General features: G+C 37.4%; 1 protein-coding gene across 2 annotated transcripts; it reads left to right on the top strand.

The window, feature by feature from the left end:
- Window positions 1–5,015: 5,015 nt before the first annotated feature.
- LOC113064177 (merlin-like) lies at window positions 5,016–17,574 on the top strand. 2 transcript variants are annotated; one of them, XM_026234799.1, is made up of 17 exons: window positions 5,016–5,255; window positions 5,800–5,906; window positions 5,995–6,120; window positions 6,216–6,338; window positions 6,502–6,585; window positions 6,668–6,736; window positions 6,829–6,911; window positions 6,992–7,067; window positions 7,145–7,282; window positions 7,365–7,439; window positions 7,513–7,626; window positions 12,738–12,860; window positions 13,110–13,327; window positions 13,851–13,953; window positions 14,044–14,186; window positions 14,269–14,419; window positions 15,885–15,932. In XM_026234799.1, exons 2-17 carry the CDS (start codon window positions 5,817–5,819, stop codon window positions 15,930–15,932), a joined length of 1,764 nt encoding a protein of 587 aa, XP_026090584.1. In that variant the 5' UTR covers window positions 5,016–5,255; window positions 5,800–5,816. The 2 variants fall into 2 exon arrangements, with proteins under 2 accessions (XP_026090584.1, XP_026090585.1); XM_026234800.1 differs by lacking the exon at window positions 5,016–5,255 and having other exon boundaries at window positions 5,817–5,906; window positions 15,885–17,574.
- The last annotated feature ends 268 nt before the right edge of the window (window positions 17,575–17,842 follow it).

Raw genomic sequence — 17,842 nt, forward strand, 5'->3', positions numbered from 1 at the left:
ACAAGTGTGGATATTTGGACAAGGCATCAGTCTATGCCATATGAATTTGATTCACTAAAATCGACTCATTAGAGTCATTTGTTTTGAAATTGGATTACACTCCTTGAACTGTTTTGTTTGATTAACTTAAAAGAACTGACTCACTCGAATCATTCATTTAGAAATAGGAGTACATTGGTTATACCGTATGTGTTCCATTCACTAAAAAGAACCATCTCGTTAGAATAATTTGTTTAGAAATCAGACTATACCGGTCATGCTGTACTGTATGTTTTTGATTAGCTGAAAAGCACCAACTTACTAGTATCGTTAGTTTTAAAATTGGACTACGCTGGATGTCCTGCATGTGTTTGATTCACTAAAAAGAACCAACTCATTAGAATCATTCAATTAGGAGTCAGAATACAATGGCCAGACTTTCTACTTTGAGTTATAGATTCAGTAGTAGTAGATTCAGTCTTGCCTAAGAAACTCTGTCTGGGTTTTTAGTATCATTTTAATAGGTTGAATGTAGTTGACTAATGATTCTTGGCTGATTATTATGAGAATTTCAACTTGATAACATTCATCTCTGGTTTGGAATCATAGTACTAGACGTGAACCCATCTGTACTTTATTTCTTGCATCCGCTAGGACTTATGTGTGTTTACTCCCTGTTTGTTTAATCTCTGTTTAATAAAGTTTAGTGGGGCTTCAAACATCAGAGGATTGTGCGTGTATTTTAAAGTGTAATGAACTCACTCAGGTGTCCATGGAAACACGCGTGCCATGCCGGGAAACAACACTTCACATCAGCTGGCACACCTGGCGTTACTGATTTGCCCCTGCTATTTCATGGAAAGACACTAAACTATGAAACTATGAAAAATGTTTGCTTAGCATGTCAGCTTCTTGGTGTTGAGTCTACCTCTCTCTTAACAGTCAGGGTTTGACTGAATCAGGTTTAGAACAGCAGTGTGGATATGGATGACAACACAACTGTCGGATGGGCATAGCAAGATGCTCAGACGATGTTTCAAAAAGCAACATCTTACATAACCTCAGAAGGGAGTGTGGGAAGGGATGGTGGGGGCTTGTGGGTAAGCCAGACGCTTTGAACAAGTGTTGTGACGCTTTTGAGTACCATTTGAGGGTGCAAAGAAAATATGCAGCATATATAGAATGAGAACAGCCTTTTAGTTTGGATATTGCGAAGCGTGGAGAACAACAAAGTTGGATTTTTGCTGTGGATAGAGTGTTACACGGATGTTTACTAGTCAAAAATGTGCAAATGGTCACAGGGTTGCATTGAGATGTGTTGATTAAGTGAAGCAATAATGAATTGTCAGATAAAATCCAACTACTCTTGATTATCAGTTAGTTCAATTTAAACAAAGGTTTTTTTTTTTTTTCTTTTCTGATCTGAAACAGAAAGAGTGAAAAAAAGAAAGGTGTCACTTGTTTCATTTCGATGGCAGTCACAATGTGTTGTGTAATAAACAAACAAGTCTTCACATTTGAGTTGTCTGGCATAGAGAAAGCAAAAGTTTGGATTAAACTAGGTTAAGATCTAGTTTTGGTGGCTTGTGCACAAGTCACTCCTAGAAGAGGTTTACTGTAAGTGGTTCAATTAAGCATAATTGTTGGGAATGGGTTATAAAGCACCTGTGAAGTGTGATGTGTGCGCTCACATTGTGAAAAAAAAAATTGTCAAGATAACGGAAAAAAGCCTTACAGACCTCTCTGTTTTCAGTTAGATCTATTACTTTTGCAAAAACAAAAAGAAAATAAAAAAAAAAGAAATTAAGTTTAAACTTTTAGAGCCTAAATACCTAAATTATTCTTATAATATTATTTCAGTAAAAGAACAAGAAACAATTCCACCTAAATAATTAGTAGTAATAGTAGCAGCAGTAGTAGTAGTAGTACAATTAATTTTACATAAAGTTGTGCATGCGTATGTTTAATTATTAATTTTCAGAGTTGAGTTACTGTAATTGAATTACTTTTCAATTATGGCAAATCAGTAATGTAATGCGTTACATTTTACATTTATGTAATTTAATTACAATTACTTATGCAATAAAATTGTCACAAGTTAAAAAATGAAACCAAAAACCATGTTTTTCACGTCAGTATGCCCTTAAATAAAAATCACTGTTAATGCGAGCTAAAATGCAGATGAGTCACAACTTTTAGAATGCAATTTAACAGACAGTATCACTTCATGAAAATTCTTTGCATTTTTGTCTGGACACAGAGTGTTTAAAAAGAGTCCAACAGAATGTGTTGTAGTGAAGCATAAGCTAAAGAGATAAAAAAGAAAGGAAGAAGAAAAACTCTTAATATTTATTCATTTTGCTTAAAAAAGCTCTTCTATGTTATGAAATATAGAGTAAACACTTCCTGAATGCCTTTGCATACACTCTTATAATATTTGTTTAGTCACAGCACTGTTTCTGCCTATTCTGCATGTTTCTAAAAAGAAATGCAAAGCATAAATCGTAATATTTTGGAAATTGTTAATTCACTTACTCATGTATATTTGTCTCTTTGGACGAATTGTCACAAAATCAAATGTATTGTATTGGTTTCTATTGAGTATGTTTATTTATGCACATATGGTATAGCGTTCTTGGATATTGAGTAACACTTTATTTTAAGGTGTCTTTGTTACAGTTTAATTATACATTTAAGTACTGTGTAATATTAATAAACTACATGTACTTACTATAAGGTTAGGGTTAGGATTAGGGTTTGTCTTACTTGCTTGGAATCATGCTTAATTAATTGTTATTATAATAGTAATTACAAGGTGTAACAAGGAAACCTTAAAATAAAGTGATTATGAAATTTTCTTGTAAAATAGCACACACTCACAATCTGTTTGTGTGTTTTATTTGTCGCATGACACCAGCGGAAATAAACAGTTTCGAAAGTTTAGCGGTCAGAGTATCGAGGAGTGGCAAACTGAAAGGTTAGATGTTAACTAGGGAAAGGCAGATTTGTGACCACACCACCTTCAATATTTTCTTACAAAATCCTTTAGGTTCATGGACTTTACTTGAACAATGTAAAGTTTTGCACTGTGTACCAGTGCCAGGTTAAATAATTTGGTGCCAATACAAACAGATAGATCACGTTTGAACTTTTCTCTGTCACTAGCTTCTCTGGAGAACAAAGGTATTGTCAAAACAAGTGATACTATGATTTCTAAAAAAATACCACCACCTATTGGTGAATAAGCTGCATGGATTCTTGAGAACATTTGGTCACCGGGTTACTCTTGTGTGATCCTAAAATCATGGATTGCATCTAAAACTTTTCTGATACAAATAAATGGGACCTGGAATGTACCCGCTGTCCTTCTTCCACTCCTCCACCTCAACTACAGTCACACATCTCCATTTCTGCTCGTCCTCCAGTGCTCTGATCATCTGCTCCAGCTCAGCCTTGTACTCCCGGTTATTACTGTTCCAAAAAGGGCATATCAAAAAGCCATGTTTTATGATTCAGGCTATTAGTTTTAACACCTCAAACATGGGTGAATCAAAATGTGGATTCTTTACTGTATGTCAGACTGATCCAGCAAATTCATTTCAACACTGTTATGGTTTTAATAACTCTGTAATAACTGGTTATCTTTATTACAACAGTCTGATATAGCAACATGACATCTAAAACAGGCATTCCTGATAAGAAAATACAGATTACATTTTGAAAGTTAAAGCCTAAAATGAAAACCCACAGCATGGTAACAAGCTTCAATAGTATTTTCATCTTGACCGAGCAGGCATTGCATAAGCTGCTGATAAAGTCCAGTTTTCATTTTCTTCAGCTTTTTTTGTCACCCCTAACTTCACCAGGTTCATCACGTTCTCTTGTGCCCACCAAAAATGCAAGTAAAGCAATGCTTACATGTGCAGAGATCACATCCTGGACAGCGGCCTTCTCTCTGTCACCTCTGAAAAAATGAGCTCACACACTCATCTGCCAACAAGAGGGCACGGTAATCCAGTAGAGCTATATCCTGAGAAATCAAATTACACATGAAACTGTTTTACTGGGAAAAGTCCTATAGGGCAATTTCTTACAGAATATTTTTATGACCTCTTTACAAGTCCATACATTTATATGAGGTTTATATAAATGTTAAAGATATATGTACACATATACAGGAGTACTGCTGATTGCTTTTGGATAAAATCATGCATATATATGCATTTGTAAATATACAGAGCTGGGTTGATTACGAATTGTAATCTGTAGCTGATTCCAAATTGTAGTTAATAACTAGTATTAGTTAGTAACGTAATCCACTACATTACACACTTTAGGTAATATAATTAGACTACTTTTAGATTACTTTTTACCTAACTCGTTTATCACATTTATTTAAATAGGACAGTCTTGTGGCAATATGGCTGTGACATAAAAATACAAAGAGTAAGATATTTCATTCTCTTTACATACAAAATGCATTAAACGTGATATTACATTAAGGTTTCCCCAAACTAGGGTTTGTGAAGGAACTGAAGGGGGTTTACGAGTGTAATGAAAAGCTAATAATTAATTAAATCATAACAATGTTGAAATTGAAACAAATTATTTTGAAATAATTCAAACTAAAAAAACTTATTGAGGAAATGAAATATTTTATTTTGTATTTTACTGTTTGAAAGACATAGAAATACATGGTTAAATAACCTACAGTGATAATTCAAATAAAAACTGATGTGTTTATCAGTGCTTTATGCAATGTTGAAATACTTCTTAAACCTGAAGTGATGCTTGTAAATCCAGTGGTCAAATTCTGAATGTATAGGTGGTGGGCTAAAAAAAATTTTTTTTTAAACATTACACATTAAACCAATTTAATAAAACACATTTGAAAATAGTATCACGATTTAATTAATCAGTACCTCATTCAAATGTTATTTAGCTGAGAGCGTGCACTTACATCACTGCAGTATTGAAAATTCCTTAAATTCTATTCTTCGTCCTTCCAGTAGAGGGTGGCAAAGAAAATCAACAACAAAGTATCCCAAACAAACTCCCCACTCAAGAAAACATCAGATTTATATTCCACAATCGCCCAACCTATGGCTTAATAAGAAAATGGACGCTTTTAAAGAGTTTTAAACACTTTTCGACTGCTTCACAGAGATTTCCATGTAGGGGAGCACACCAAATCCGGTTTGCATTGTTGTGGTTTAGCGGAGACTGGAAACTCCTCGCCGTGGATCGGGCCTATTTCAGCTCATAACATATTCAAGGTAACCGATTGATATTTAGCTGGTTTCCTTCCTAAATCCTAAAAATTAATATATATTCGCAGATATTTTCTTTACAGTTTAACTTGACATTTCGCCGCTGCAAACGGAGTAAATACGCTAGCGTATGTCTATCTTATGTTAGGTTTTAAGAAAGAAGCTCGAGCTTTGCTAAGTCTTATAACGTTACTTCTTGCTGGCTCGCTTTAGAATGGCAGACTGTGTCTGACTCAGAAAAGGGTGAAGACTGATTTTGTTTTCCATGAACATGAATAAAAGTCGTTAATACATGGCATTGTATGTAAAAAAAATCATTCGCGTGTGTGCGACTTACCTGTGGTCGTCTGACCCCATGCATCTTCAATGTGAGTTGTGAAAGTAGCACTTAGGATAAATAGAAACATGTTACACTCATGATAATGCAAAGAAGGTGAATTATTTAATTAATAATTATTTGACATTAAAAAAAAAAAAACTGGGACTTGAGTATAAAGTACAAAGAGTACACAATGAGAAAGTACTTGACTTTCACAGTCTTTGTTTTCAGGTGCTTAAGGAATCACAATGTCAATTTTAAGTCTGAAGAAGAAGCAACCAAAGACTTTTAAAGTCAAAGTCAGCACCATGGATGCTGAAATGGAATTCAGTTGTGAGGTATGGAAACATATATGAAAATACAAAACTGTGATTTGGTTTGGTCTGCCTGTATAATCATGTTTTTTGGTTTATATGTGTCTTATAGGTCAAATGGAAAGGGAAGGATTTGTTTGACCTGGTGTGTCGGACCATTGGTTTGAGGGAAACCTGGTTCTTTGGACTTCGATACACAGTGAAAGACACTTATGCCTGGCTGAAGCCTGATAAACGGGTGAGATGTGCAGTGCAGAGCTGGTGCTGAGAGCATTATATAGTAATATAGGAATACCCTGACGAGTTTTTTGTTTTTTTTAAAAATCCGTCTAGGTTTTGGATCAAGAAGTTCCAAAGGACTCCCCGATAACATTTCATTTTCTTGCCAAATTCTTCCCCGAGAAAGTTGAGGATGAGCTTGTTCAGGAAATTACTCAGCACCTCTTCTTCTTACAAGTATGTGGGAGTTGTTCTTGTGAATCTGGCATGATTTCTCTCCGTGATGGTTTTATCTGCTCTACAGAAACCTCTTTTTTGGTTTTGCAATGATTTATCTAGTTTTCTTTGAGCAAAGGTCTTCTAGAGTTGAAAGACTCTCCCATTTTATTTTTTTACCAAGGTCAAAAAGCAGATACTAGATGAGGAGATATTTTGCTCTCCAGAAGCCTCTGTTCTTTTGGCGTCGTATGCTGTTCAAGCCAAGGTAGGTCTCTGTATCAGTGTTTGATCTAATTATTATATAGTGTCTAATATTAAATATTTCCTGTTTGTCTTCCTTACTGTAGTATGGGGACTATGATCCAAACTTTCACAAGCCAGGTTTCTTAGCTCAAGATGAACTCTTGCCCAAAAGAGTGAGTAATGGCTGTACCACTTGAGAATGGGTTCATTTATCAATCTCCAGCATCTGCATATATTAACCTGGCTTGTGTGTTTAATTGTCTAGGTGCTGATGCAGTACCAGATGACAGCAGACATGTGGGAAGAGAAGATAACAGCTTGGTATGCTGAACACAGAAACATCACAAGGTAAGACCGTGCATGTCCTGTTGTGTCCAAGTCAGCCGCCTGGCCATGAAAGGCACACTGTGTTTGTTTTGTGTTTGTAGGGATGAAGCTGAGATGGAGTATCTAAAAATAGCGCAGGATCTAGAGATGTATGGAGTTAGTTACTTTTCTATTACAGTAAGTCTCTATTTTTATTTATTCAAATATTTCTTTATTGGAAGAAAATAATACAAAAATAATACAAAATCTCACAGCAAAACAAGAGGGACACAGAGCTGCTTCTTGGAGTTGATGCTCAGGGTCTTCACATCTACAACCCCAACAATAAGCTTAGCCCCAACAAATCCTTCCCCTGGAGTGGAATCCGAAACATCTCATACAGCGAGAAAGAGGTTGGGAGGAAAGAAAATCCTGACCAAAAATAAAAATGAAAATACAAAATGATGTAAACATACCATTTGTGTTTTTTCTTAGTTTACTATCAAACCGTTGGACAAGAAAAAGGACGTTTTTAAATTCTACTCCTCTCAGCTCAGAGTGAACAAACTGGTGAGTTACTTTTATAAGTGTTTCTGTAATAAAGTGTTTCAAAACAGTTGCTAATGTCATTTGTGTAAATTAGATCTTACAGCTGTGTATTGGGAACCACGACCTGTTCATGAGGAGGAGGAAGGTGGATTCCATAGAGGTTCAACAGATGAAGGCACAGGCCAAAGAAGAGAAGGCCAGGAAAAAGGTCTGTTGCATTTCTTAAGATTTGTTCTCTTCAGTTCTTTTGAATTATTCATTTAATGTTTATTGTGCTAATCGAGCATTCATTAAAGGGTTAGTTCACCCAATAATCAAAATTATTTCATTAATAACCCTCATGTCGTTGCAAACCCGTGAGACCTCCGTTCATCCTCGGAACACAGTTTAAGATATTTTAGATTTAGTCCAACAGCTCTCTGTCCCGCCATTGAAAGTGTGTGTACGTCATACTGACCATGTCCAGAAATGTAAGAAAAACATCTTCAAAGTAGTCCATGTGACATCAGAGGGTCAGTTAGAATTTTTTTGAAGCATCGAAAATAAATTTTGGTCCAAAAATAGCAAAAGCTATGACTTTATTCAGCGTTGTCTTCTCTTCCGTGTCTGTTGTGAGTGCATTCACTGCAGTGTAGTGATATCCGGTTAGCGAACGAATCACTCAATGTAACCAGATCTTCTTGAACCAGTTCACCAAATCGAACTGAATCGTTTGAAATGGTTCGCATCTCAAATAAGCATTAATCCACAAATGACTTAAGCTGTTAACTTTAATGTGGCTGACACTCCCTCTGAGTTAAAACAAATCAATATCCCGGTGTAATTCATTTACTCAAACAGTACACTGACTGAACTGCTGTGAAGAGAGAAGATGAACACCGAGCCGAGCCAGATAACGAACAATAGACTGACTCGTTCTTGAGTCAAGAACTGGTTGCATCGGTTTTCGGATCACTAGTAGTTCTTTCGGACAGTTCGATTCAATAAACCGGTTGAAGAAAATGTTTCACCGGTTCTTTTGCGCTCAACATATTGGCATCATTGGCGATGATTGCCCTTGATTCAAGCCTTCGGTTTACCCGCGCTCATAACACTAGCACAGAATCAGTTCAGAATCAATCACCAAAAGAATCAGTTCAGTTCAGACGCCCTGTGTGTCGGTCTGCTTCACGCTGAATCACACATGCGCAGTATCATCAGCTCCTCGGTTCTCGAATCAGACGCGTCTGACAGAAACTGTTCTTGAGAACGAGTCAATGTTGTGTTCGTTATCTGGCTCAGCTCGGTGTTCATCTTCAGTTCTCTCTTCACAGCAGTTCAGTCAGAGTACTGTTTGAGTACACAAATTACTCCGGGATATTGGAGTGTCAGCCACATTAAAAAAGTTAACAGCTTAAGACATTTGTGGATTAATGCTTATTGGAGACGTGAACCGTTTTAAATGATTCAGTTCAATTTGGTGAACTGGTTCAAAAAGATCCGGTTACATCAAATTATTCGTTCGTGAACCGGATATCACAAACTCCAGTGTTTTGAAATCTCACAACAGACCGCAAGAGAAGACAATGCTGAATAAAGTCGCGTTTTTTGCTATTTTTGGACCAAAATGTATTTTCAATGCTTCAAAAAATTCTAACTGACCCTCTGATGTCACATGGACTACTTTGATGGTGTTTTTGTTACCTTTCTGGACATGGACAGTATACCATACACACAGTTTCAATGGAGGGACTGAGAGCTCTCCGACTAAATCTAAAATATCTTAAACTGTGTTCTGAAGATGAACGGAGGTCTCACAGGTTTGGAACGACATGAGGGTGAGTTATTAATGACATAATTTTTTTTTATTGGGTGAACTAACCCTTTAAATATAATGAACCATACGCCTATAAGCATTAACAAAACATGGAGGCTTAATATATACCAACTTATACGTTTAGCTTCAGTATGGGCAGGATAAGGCACAACACTGTTCAAAACTTTGGTGTAAGTAAATTTGTTACAGGTACACCTCAGTAAATTTAGAATGTCGTGGAAAAGTTCTTTTATTTCAGCGATTCAACTCATATTGTGAAACTTGTGTATTAAAAAAATTCAGTGTACATAGACTGAAGTGGTCTAAGTCTTTTGGTTCTTTTAATTGTGATGATTTTGGCTCACATTTAACAAAAACCCACCAGTCTCAACAAATTAGAAAACTTAATGAGACAAATAAAAAATTTTTTTAGTGAATTGTTGGCCTTCTGGAAAGTGTGTTCATTTACTGTACATGTACTCAATACTTGGTAGATGGTTGTTTTGCTTTAATTACTGCCCCAATTTGACGTGGCGTGGAGGTGATCAGTTTGTGGCACTGCTGAGGTGGTATGGAAGGTTTCTTTGATGGTGGCTTTCAGCTCATCTGCATTTTTTTGGTCTTTTCTTTCACATCTTCATCTTGACAATAGCCCATAGATTGGGTTCAGGTCTGAAGAGTTTGCTGGCCAGTCAAGCACACCAACACCATGGTCATTTAACCAACTTATGTTGCTTTTGGCAGTGTGGGCAGGTGCCAAATCCTTCTGGAAAATTAAATTAGCATCTAAAAATGCTGGTCAGCAGAAGGAGGCATGAAGTGCTCCAAAATTTCTTGGTAAACGGGTGCAATGACTTTGGTTCTCAAAAAACACATTGGACCAACGCCAGCAGATGACATTGCAGCCCAAATGATCACATACTGTGGAAACTTGATGCTGGACTTAAATCAACTTGGGCTATGAGCTTCTCCACCCTTCTTCCAGACTCTAGGACCTGGGTTTCCAAATGAAACTTGCTCTCATCTGAAAAGAGGATTTGGACCAATGGCAGCAGTCCAGTTCTTCTTCTCTGTGTCTGTGGTTCAGCAAATTCCTTGACACATCTGTGTGTGGTGGCCCTTGATGCCTCAGTCCATTCCTTGTGAAGTTCACTCAAATTCTTAAATCAATTTTGCTTGACAATCCTCATATGGCTGTGGTTCTCTCGGTTGGTTGTGGATCTTTTTTTCCACACTTTTTCCTTCCACTCAACTTTCTGTTAACATGCTTAGATACAGCACTCTGTGAACAGCCAGCTTCTTTGGCATTGAATGTTTGTGGCTTACCCTCCTTGTCAGGGGTGTCAATAGCCGTGTTTCTACTATCGAGCTAAGACCGGGCGTGCTAGTGCGTGCCAGGGCCAGTCGCGTTTCAACTGTCACTTCCGGGGCTTAATCGTGCCTCGCCGTGGCTTCCTTGGGGCCAACGGCCAGGTTTTTTCGGCCCGACAAAATCCTTGGGCCAAAGCGGGCCAGCTGGGGCTAGAGGAGGGGTTACGAACAAAGGCGGAGTTTCTACGTGTCTGGAGAGTTTCAGCGCGGATCATTTCAGAAAGATAACAACTTTAACACCAGCATTAAATACTTTTTAAAATCAGTTGAGCTCAAAACTCACTCTTAGTCAGCAGCGAGTGTTTGAAATAACTTGATCCGATGTGGATTATAATCACTAAACAAGGCAGAAATATTTATAAGCGATGTAAAAGACTATGCACGATAAACATTAACATTACCATGGTAAATATGACCGTTTTGGAGAAATCAGACGTCAGCTTCTTATTCTCTATCACAATTGTGTATTTATTAAGTAACATTTTATCTGTTGTCTTGTTTCGTGAGTTTAGCTCCACGTTGCATATCATCAAAATATAATAATGATTTTTGTTCGGGAGCTTTTATAAAAATAGAGAGTATGTGCTGTGGATCATTTCAGAAAGATAGCCGCTATAACGCCAGCATTAAACGCTTTATTTAAATAAGTTGAGCTAAAACTCACTTTCAGTCAGCAGCGAGTGTTTGAAATAACTTGATCCAATGTGGATTATAATCACCATACAGGGCAGAAATATTTATAAGCGATGTAAAAGACTATGCACGCTGGGCATTAACATTAAACATGGTAAATATGACCGCTTGAAGAAATCAGACGTCAGCTTCTTATTCTCTATCACAATCGTATATTTATTTAGTAACTTATATTATCTATCACAAGCCTCGTCTCGAGAGTTTAGCTCATGTTGCCTATTATAAAAATATAATAATGTTTTTGTTCGGGATTCTTTATAAAAATAAAGATGTAATTCATTCTTAATGTGACGTATAAGCTGTGTATACAAATAAATAGAAACAGACACGCATGTTCCAGTGACTTATTTCTTAGTTTTCTGATAACTTCTCTATTGAAATAATGAGGTTGCATGACGTTGTTCTGAGAGGCATGTAAAGGGCGTGTTTTAGTGACGAGCAGCGGAGCTTCAAGCTCCCCTGTGGAAACCCTGCGCTACTCTGGCCTCGGTGCTACTGGCCTGAGGCTATGAGCCCCGCCCGGCCCGCTTTAAGCCCTGGCTCGCACTGGCCCGACAGTGGAAATGCGGCTAATGATTGTCTTCTGGACAACTGTCAGATCAACAGTCTTCCCCATGATTGTGTAACCTAGTGAACCAAACTGAGAGACCATTTTGAAGGCTCAGGAAACCTTTGCAGGTGTTTTGAATTGATTAGCTGATTGGCATGTCACCATATTCTAATTTGTTGAGATTGTGAATAGGTGGGTTTTTGTTAAATGTGAGCCAAAATCATCAAAATTACAAGAACCAAAGACTTAAACTGCTTTTTATATGTGAGTACTGACTTTATACACGAGTTTCACAATTTGAGTTGAATTTGAATTTGAATTACTGAAATAACTTTTCCATGACATTCTAATTTATTGAGATGTACCTGTATATTAATAGATTTTTAATATAATACAAATTGTATTTTAAATAAGGACACAGTTGATCAAAAGTGACTTTAAAGCCTATTATTAGGTTTTAGATACTTCTAGTTTGATTATATATATAAAAAACATTTTCACAAAAACTTTAAGCAGCACAGTTTTTAACATTGATAATAATAATAAAAGCATCAAACCGGCATGTTAGCATGATTTCTGAAAGAGCATGTGACGCTGAAGACTCAAGGAATTGCTGCTGAAAATTCAGCTTTGTCATCAAAGAAATAAATTACATTTTAAAGTATATTGAAATAGAAAATATTTGAATATTGTGAAATATTATTACAATTTATTACTTTTTTTTTTACTTTATTATTGATCAAATAAATGCAGCTTAGAGACCATAAGCGATGTTTTCCAAAAGCATTTAAAAAATGTCAATGTACTTGAATTAGATTTTGATCAAATTTGTCATATTGTATTATCTTGTGCAAGATCTGTCCCATTGTCTTGTGTGTGTGTGTGTGTGTGTGTGTGTGTGCGTGCTTAGGTTGAGCGTCAGATTCTTGCACGGGAGAAGCAGATGAGGGAGGAAGCAGAGCGAGCGAAAGAAGACATGGAGCGTCGTCTGTTCCAACTACAGGATGAGGCTCGAATGGCCAATGAAGCTCTAGTGAGGGTTTTGCCAAGCTTGAAATTGAGTGACGCCAAATACTTGACTTTCTTTTCCATGCCAGCCTGTAATATATGTCCTCATAGCCCGAGTGGTATAAAAGTATGTGGTCAAGGTGTAAATGAGAAGAACTGCAGAGCTCTTAAGTTTCAAACCATTGTCATGAACTTCCATCAGAATTCCATCCATGCTTTGAGACTCCCTGAGCCTGATTCCATAAGCCTTTCTTCTCTGTCTCCATCTCTGCAGCTGCGCTCCGAGGAGACGGCTGACCTTCTGGCAGAGAAAGCCCAGATCGCAGAGGAGGAGGCCAAATTACTGGCCCACAAAGCAGCTGAAGCAGAACAGGAGAGGCAGAGACTGGAGGTCACAGCCCTCAAAACCAAAGAGGAGAAGAGACTGATGGAGCAGAAGATGAGAGAAGCAGAATCTCTGGCGGTTAAGCTTGTTGAGCAGTCAGAAAGGAGGTGGGCCAGTAGGATTTTCAGGCATTGACACCAATTCCAGTCAAAATTCTGGATACTAATTTCACAGCAAAATGATCGTATTAAATGAATACACCTTTAGTTAAAAATTGCTTCATTGGACTAAAGGTTCGCTATGAAATGTCCTTCTGAAACACATGAAGACACTGAAGACAGGACTTACGGCGTCTAAAAATTCAGCTTTACAATTGCAGGAATAAACCTTTTTGATACTTTCAAAAACAATTACAATTCTTAATTATTAAAAAAAAGTTTGGCCACCAGTGTAAATATCAATCTAAATAAAAAACAATAACTTGTAACCTTCAGATATTCTCTCCTAATTAAACAAGTTTTTAAATTAATTATTAAAGTAAACACAAATTAGGAGCAGGAGTGGTTTTAAGTATTTTAATGCTAACATACTTCACACTCAGTGCTGTGATTGTCCAACCAGAATCAATTATTACAGGCCAACATTTAATTAGAGAAGTTAAATTCATGTCTTGTATTTTGTGGCATTCAGACTGAAGGAGGCAGACCACCTGAAACAGGATCTGAATGAGGCTAAAGATGCAGAACGGAAGGCAAAGCAGAAACTTCTGGAAATCACCAAATCAACATACCCGGTAATGTTGCTATGACATGTAACAATAGTATTCTGCTGTTTATTATCCTTATAATGCTTTAAAAACATGTCATTTGTATCATGCACTCAGTTAATAGCAGCATACTCCAGCCCTCCTCCCCCCACTGGGCCAGAGAGTCCAGATATGACTCCAGACATGGGCAGCATGTCCATCAAAATGGATTTCAAGGACTCCGATATGAAAAGACTTTCCATGGAGATTGAGAGAGAACGGTATGCACTTGATCACTTTCTGTTTAAAAAGCTAGTTAAAATTTAAACTGAATATATGCTTCTGTCTCCTTGTGTGTGTCAGGCTGGAGTACATGGAAAAGAGCAAACATCTTCAAGACCAGCTGAAGGAGCTCAAATCAGAGATTGAATCCCTGAAGTTGGAAGAGCAGCAACAGGCTGGAGTCTACAGTCTCAGGAGTTACGCTGAACCTCCTTATATTCCCCACAGCAATGTGAGAAACACTCAGACGTACTGAACAAATTTATTGGATAATGGGTATTGTTACATGATTAATTAATATATCAAACATTTTGGGGTTAAATTTCTAACTAAAATAACTAAACCTACCATTCAAAAAAGTTGGGGTCAGAAGGATTTTTTGAATGAAATTAATACATGTATTCAGCAAAGATGCGTCAAACGTATCAAAAGTGACAAAGATTTTTTGAAAAGGTTACGAAACGTATATTTCAAATAGGCTGCCCTCAATAGTCGACTAATCGTTAGTGAGAGTAGATGAGAATTAGTTGACCAAAATATAATTAGTTGCTTAAAATCCAGGGTCAAAGTCACACAGTGACTAACAGATCGTTAATGGCAAGTCTTTGTTAATACAGTACATCCATGGGCAGGACATCCAAACTCTCGACTATCATTCATCGACCTCTCAAATATGGCTTATCTGAAATATGTAAGTATTATTAAGGGGGGGGGGGGTGAAATGCTATTTCATGCATACTGAGTTTTTTACACTGTTAAAGATTTGGATTCCCATGCTAAACATGGACAAAGTTTCAAAAATTGTGACAGTGGCATTTCGAAGATGCTTGTTTAACAAACAAGGCCCAGTTTTTTTCAAGTATTGGTCTGTGTGACGTTAGATGGAGCGGAATTTCCTTATATGGGTCCTAAGGGCACGTCTGCCGGAAGAGCGCGCGTTCCCGTATAGCAGAGCACTGAGAGCACAGACATTCACTGATCAGAGCGAGAGCGTCGCGAAATGTCACAAAAGGAGTGTGTTTTTGGTTGCCAGGGCAAGACAACCCTGCACAGATTACCAAAAAAAAAAACAGCATTAAGGGACCAGTGGATGGAGTTTATTTTTACAGAGCATCAACGTAGTTGTGCAAGTGTTTTTGTTTGTTCCCTGCATTTCGAAGATGCTTGTTTAACAAACAAGTCCCAGTTTGACGACGGATTTGCGTTTATTTCTTAAGTTTATTTCTTAAGGATGATGCAATCCCAATGAAAAAGGGTCACGATCGTGTGTTGGAACCGCAGGCGGTGAGTAAAACTGCTTAAAATATCTCTGCCTCCTTGTTAGTGCGTCCCCTCCCATGCTGGAGACCCGGGTTCGAGCCCCGCTCGGTTTAACTTTACATGGCCACTCAGTCAAATGTGAAATTTGCTCTATTCAAGTGTCTGTTCGGAGTGTGTCTGAACAGCAGCTCGTTTACTGCAGGACAGATGGAGGCACCGGTGTGCTCGCTTGCTCTTAAAATAATCCCTAATTTAGTTTATTTGTGTGCACTCACAATATTGCGCTTTTGTAAAATAATGAAAGCAAACATAATGTACGTTCTCCCGTCTCTGTGTGTATCTTTGCCCTATAGAGTTTAAAAACATATATATCGAGTCGGGGGGTGGGGGGGTCCTATCCTGAAATGTTCTTATTCTGCCTTGTCTGTCTGTTGCAGAGAAATTCTGCCTACATGGCTCAGATGGCCTTCTACGAGGAAGTGTGAAAGAACAATCCAGTCTGTTTCAGGAGCAGTTTGCAGCTATCACTGATGCATGCATGTAGACCAAAAATGCAGCAACCTCATATACTGTGCTTTTAAAATTAATATATTTCTTTTATGTTTTTGACTCTTGCAGTTTGCTTTTGTCTACACCTCAAGTCCTGTTTTACTGCTAGCACAAATTGTTTGGCACTTTCAAGCACATGAAACTATGTTCACGTGCCAGAAATATTTGCTGGAAATGCAAGGTATTAAGGGACATTTCTGATACAAATAGTAGCTTTAGAATTATCATATTATTAAATGATGAACACAAGTATGTTAATAAGGTTGGAACGGCACCAGAAACACTAGGACTTTCTATTCTTTTCCTATGGGATGCTTGATCAGTTTAACACTAGGTGCCTTTAACACATGCCACAGATAGTGGTTTTAACTACAATATCAACGAATTTCAATTCATTTGATGTATTTGAATCTTTTGAACTGTGGATTGTGTACTTTTTCTATTGTTTTTTTTTTCTCGAATATGTAGATGATTGATATTTTCCAGTACACTCCAGTGCCTTTTTTGGAAAAGCTTGCACTACTCATTGAGCTGAATGATTCTCTACTGATGCACTCTTTCTTGCAGTATGACTGGTCTTATAACCCGCTTGACAAGTGCGTCAGCTGTAACTACTCTATCATATTCAGGAACAGAGGTAGATTGATGGCCTCTGTTTATGAATGTGCTGTACTCATCCATTTTGGCTGGAGTCTCTGAGTGTTTTTTGAATCCTTGACAGTTTTTAGTTGATACAGGCAGACACAGGCAGATTTATTGGTTTATCTACCGTTTTCTGTTCCTAAATCAACTTATGCTTGGACTTGTTATGGTTAAGAGCCATTTTGCCATTTGAGCACATTTACATCTTAGTAACATTTCAGATCTTTTTTTCCCCCCTCCAATATTTAAAATATTTTTTCTTAGAGAACGTCAGAATGTCCTTTGTTTCAAAATGCAAAATGCAATGTCTCCAATTACACAGGACCCATATATTTTGCACTCATTTTTAAATGTTCTGAATGCTTTTGGGTATATAGACAGTGAATTTGTTGCTGAAATGTTGATGCAAGACAAACCTGCATGCTCCTATATAAAGGGATGAGTAGTTAATGATGTTGGAAGGTTGTTATGCCTCATTATGTTACAGCGGATTGTGCATTTAGCAGCATTAATGGATTTTGGAGCAGTATCTTTTTTAAATACACCTCATGCATTGCTAAGTCTTAGTTTAAATAGTGCCAGACATTCCTGTTCTCGTCAGCATGACTGTGTACATTAGCTTGAGATGTCCTTTAGACAGAGTGACTTCACAAGGCAATTGTTCATGTTTTAATGAATGCCAACCAAGTTTGTGTTTGTCTTTATCCATCTGCACCGCACAAATAAGCTTGTTTTTAGGATTTCATAACATCATCAACAAGGTCATTTTCACTCTGTGTTTGATTGAAACACCTATCTCAGCACAAGCTGCCTTTGTGTAATATGTGTGCCATGGGTTCAGACGCCGATTGTCCATCTGAATGTGGACATACATCAAACTCGTGTGCAGTGAATTGTAAACTGATACAAATAAACTGCAAAGATGCATTTAAGAGATTTAGTTCTTTGTGTTTGTTTTCTGATGCAGGAACTGTGGAAAAACTAGAGACCAAAACATAAAAATCCAATTTGTACGTCAAACCATTTATCTCACACTTGTTTGTTTATCTACAGAACATCCTGTGCTTCACGGTTTATCTCGAGGTGAAAGAACAAAATGAAAAGAGTCTGTCTCTGGACAATAAGAGAAAGTTCCGGTCGCTGGCAAAAGGGGGCGAACTAAACCACTTTTTGCTGTTGAATATCTCTTTCAATGTTTTCTAAA

This window comes from Carassius auratus, chromosome 46, assembly GCF_003368295.1.
Source record: "Carassius auratus strain Wakin chromosome 46, ASM336829v1, whole genome shotgun sequence".
Classification (NCBI taxonomy): domain Eukaryota; kingdom Metazoa; phylum Chordata; class Actinopteri; order Cypriniformes; family Cyprinidae; genus Carassius; species Carassius auratus.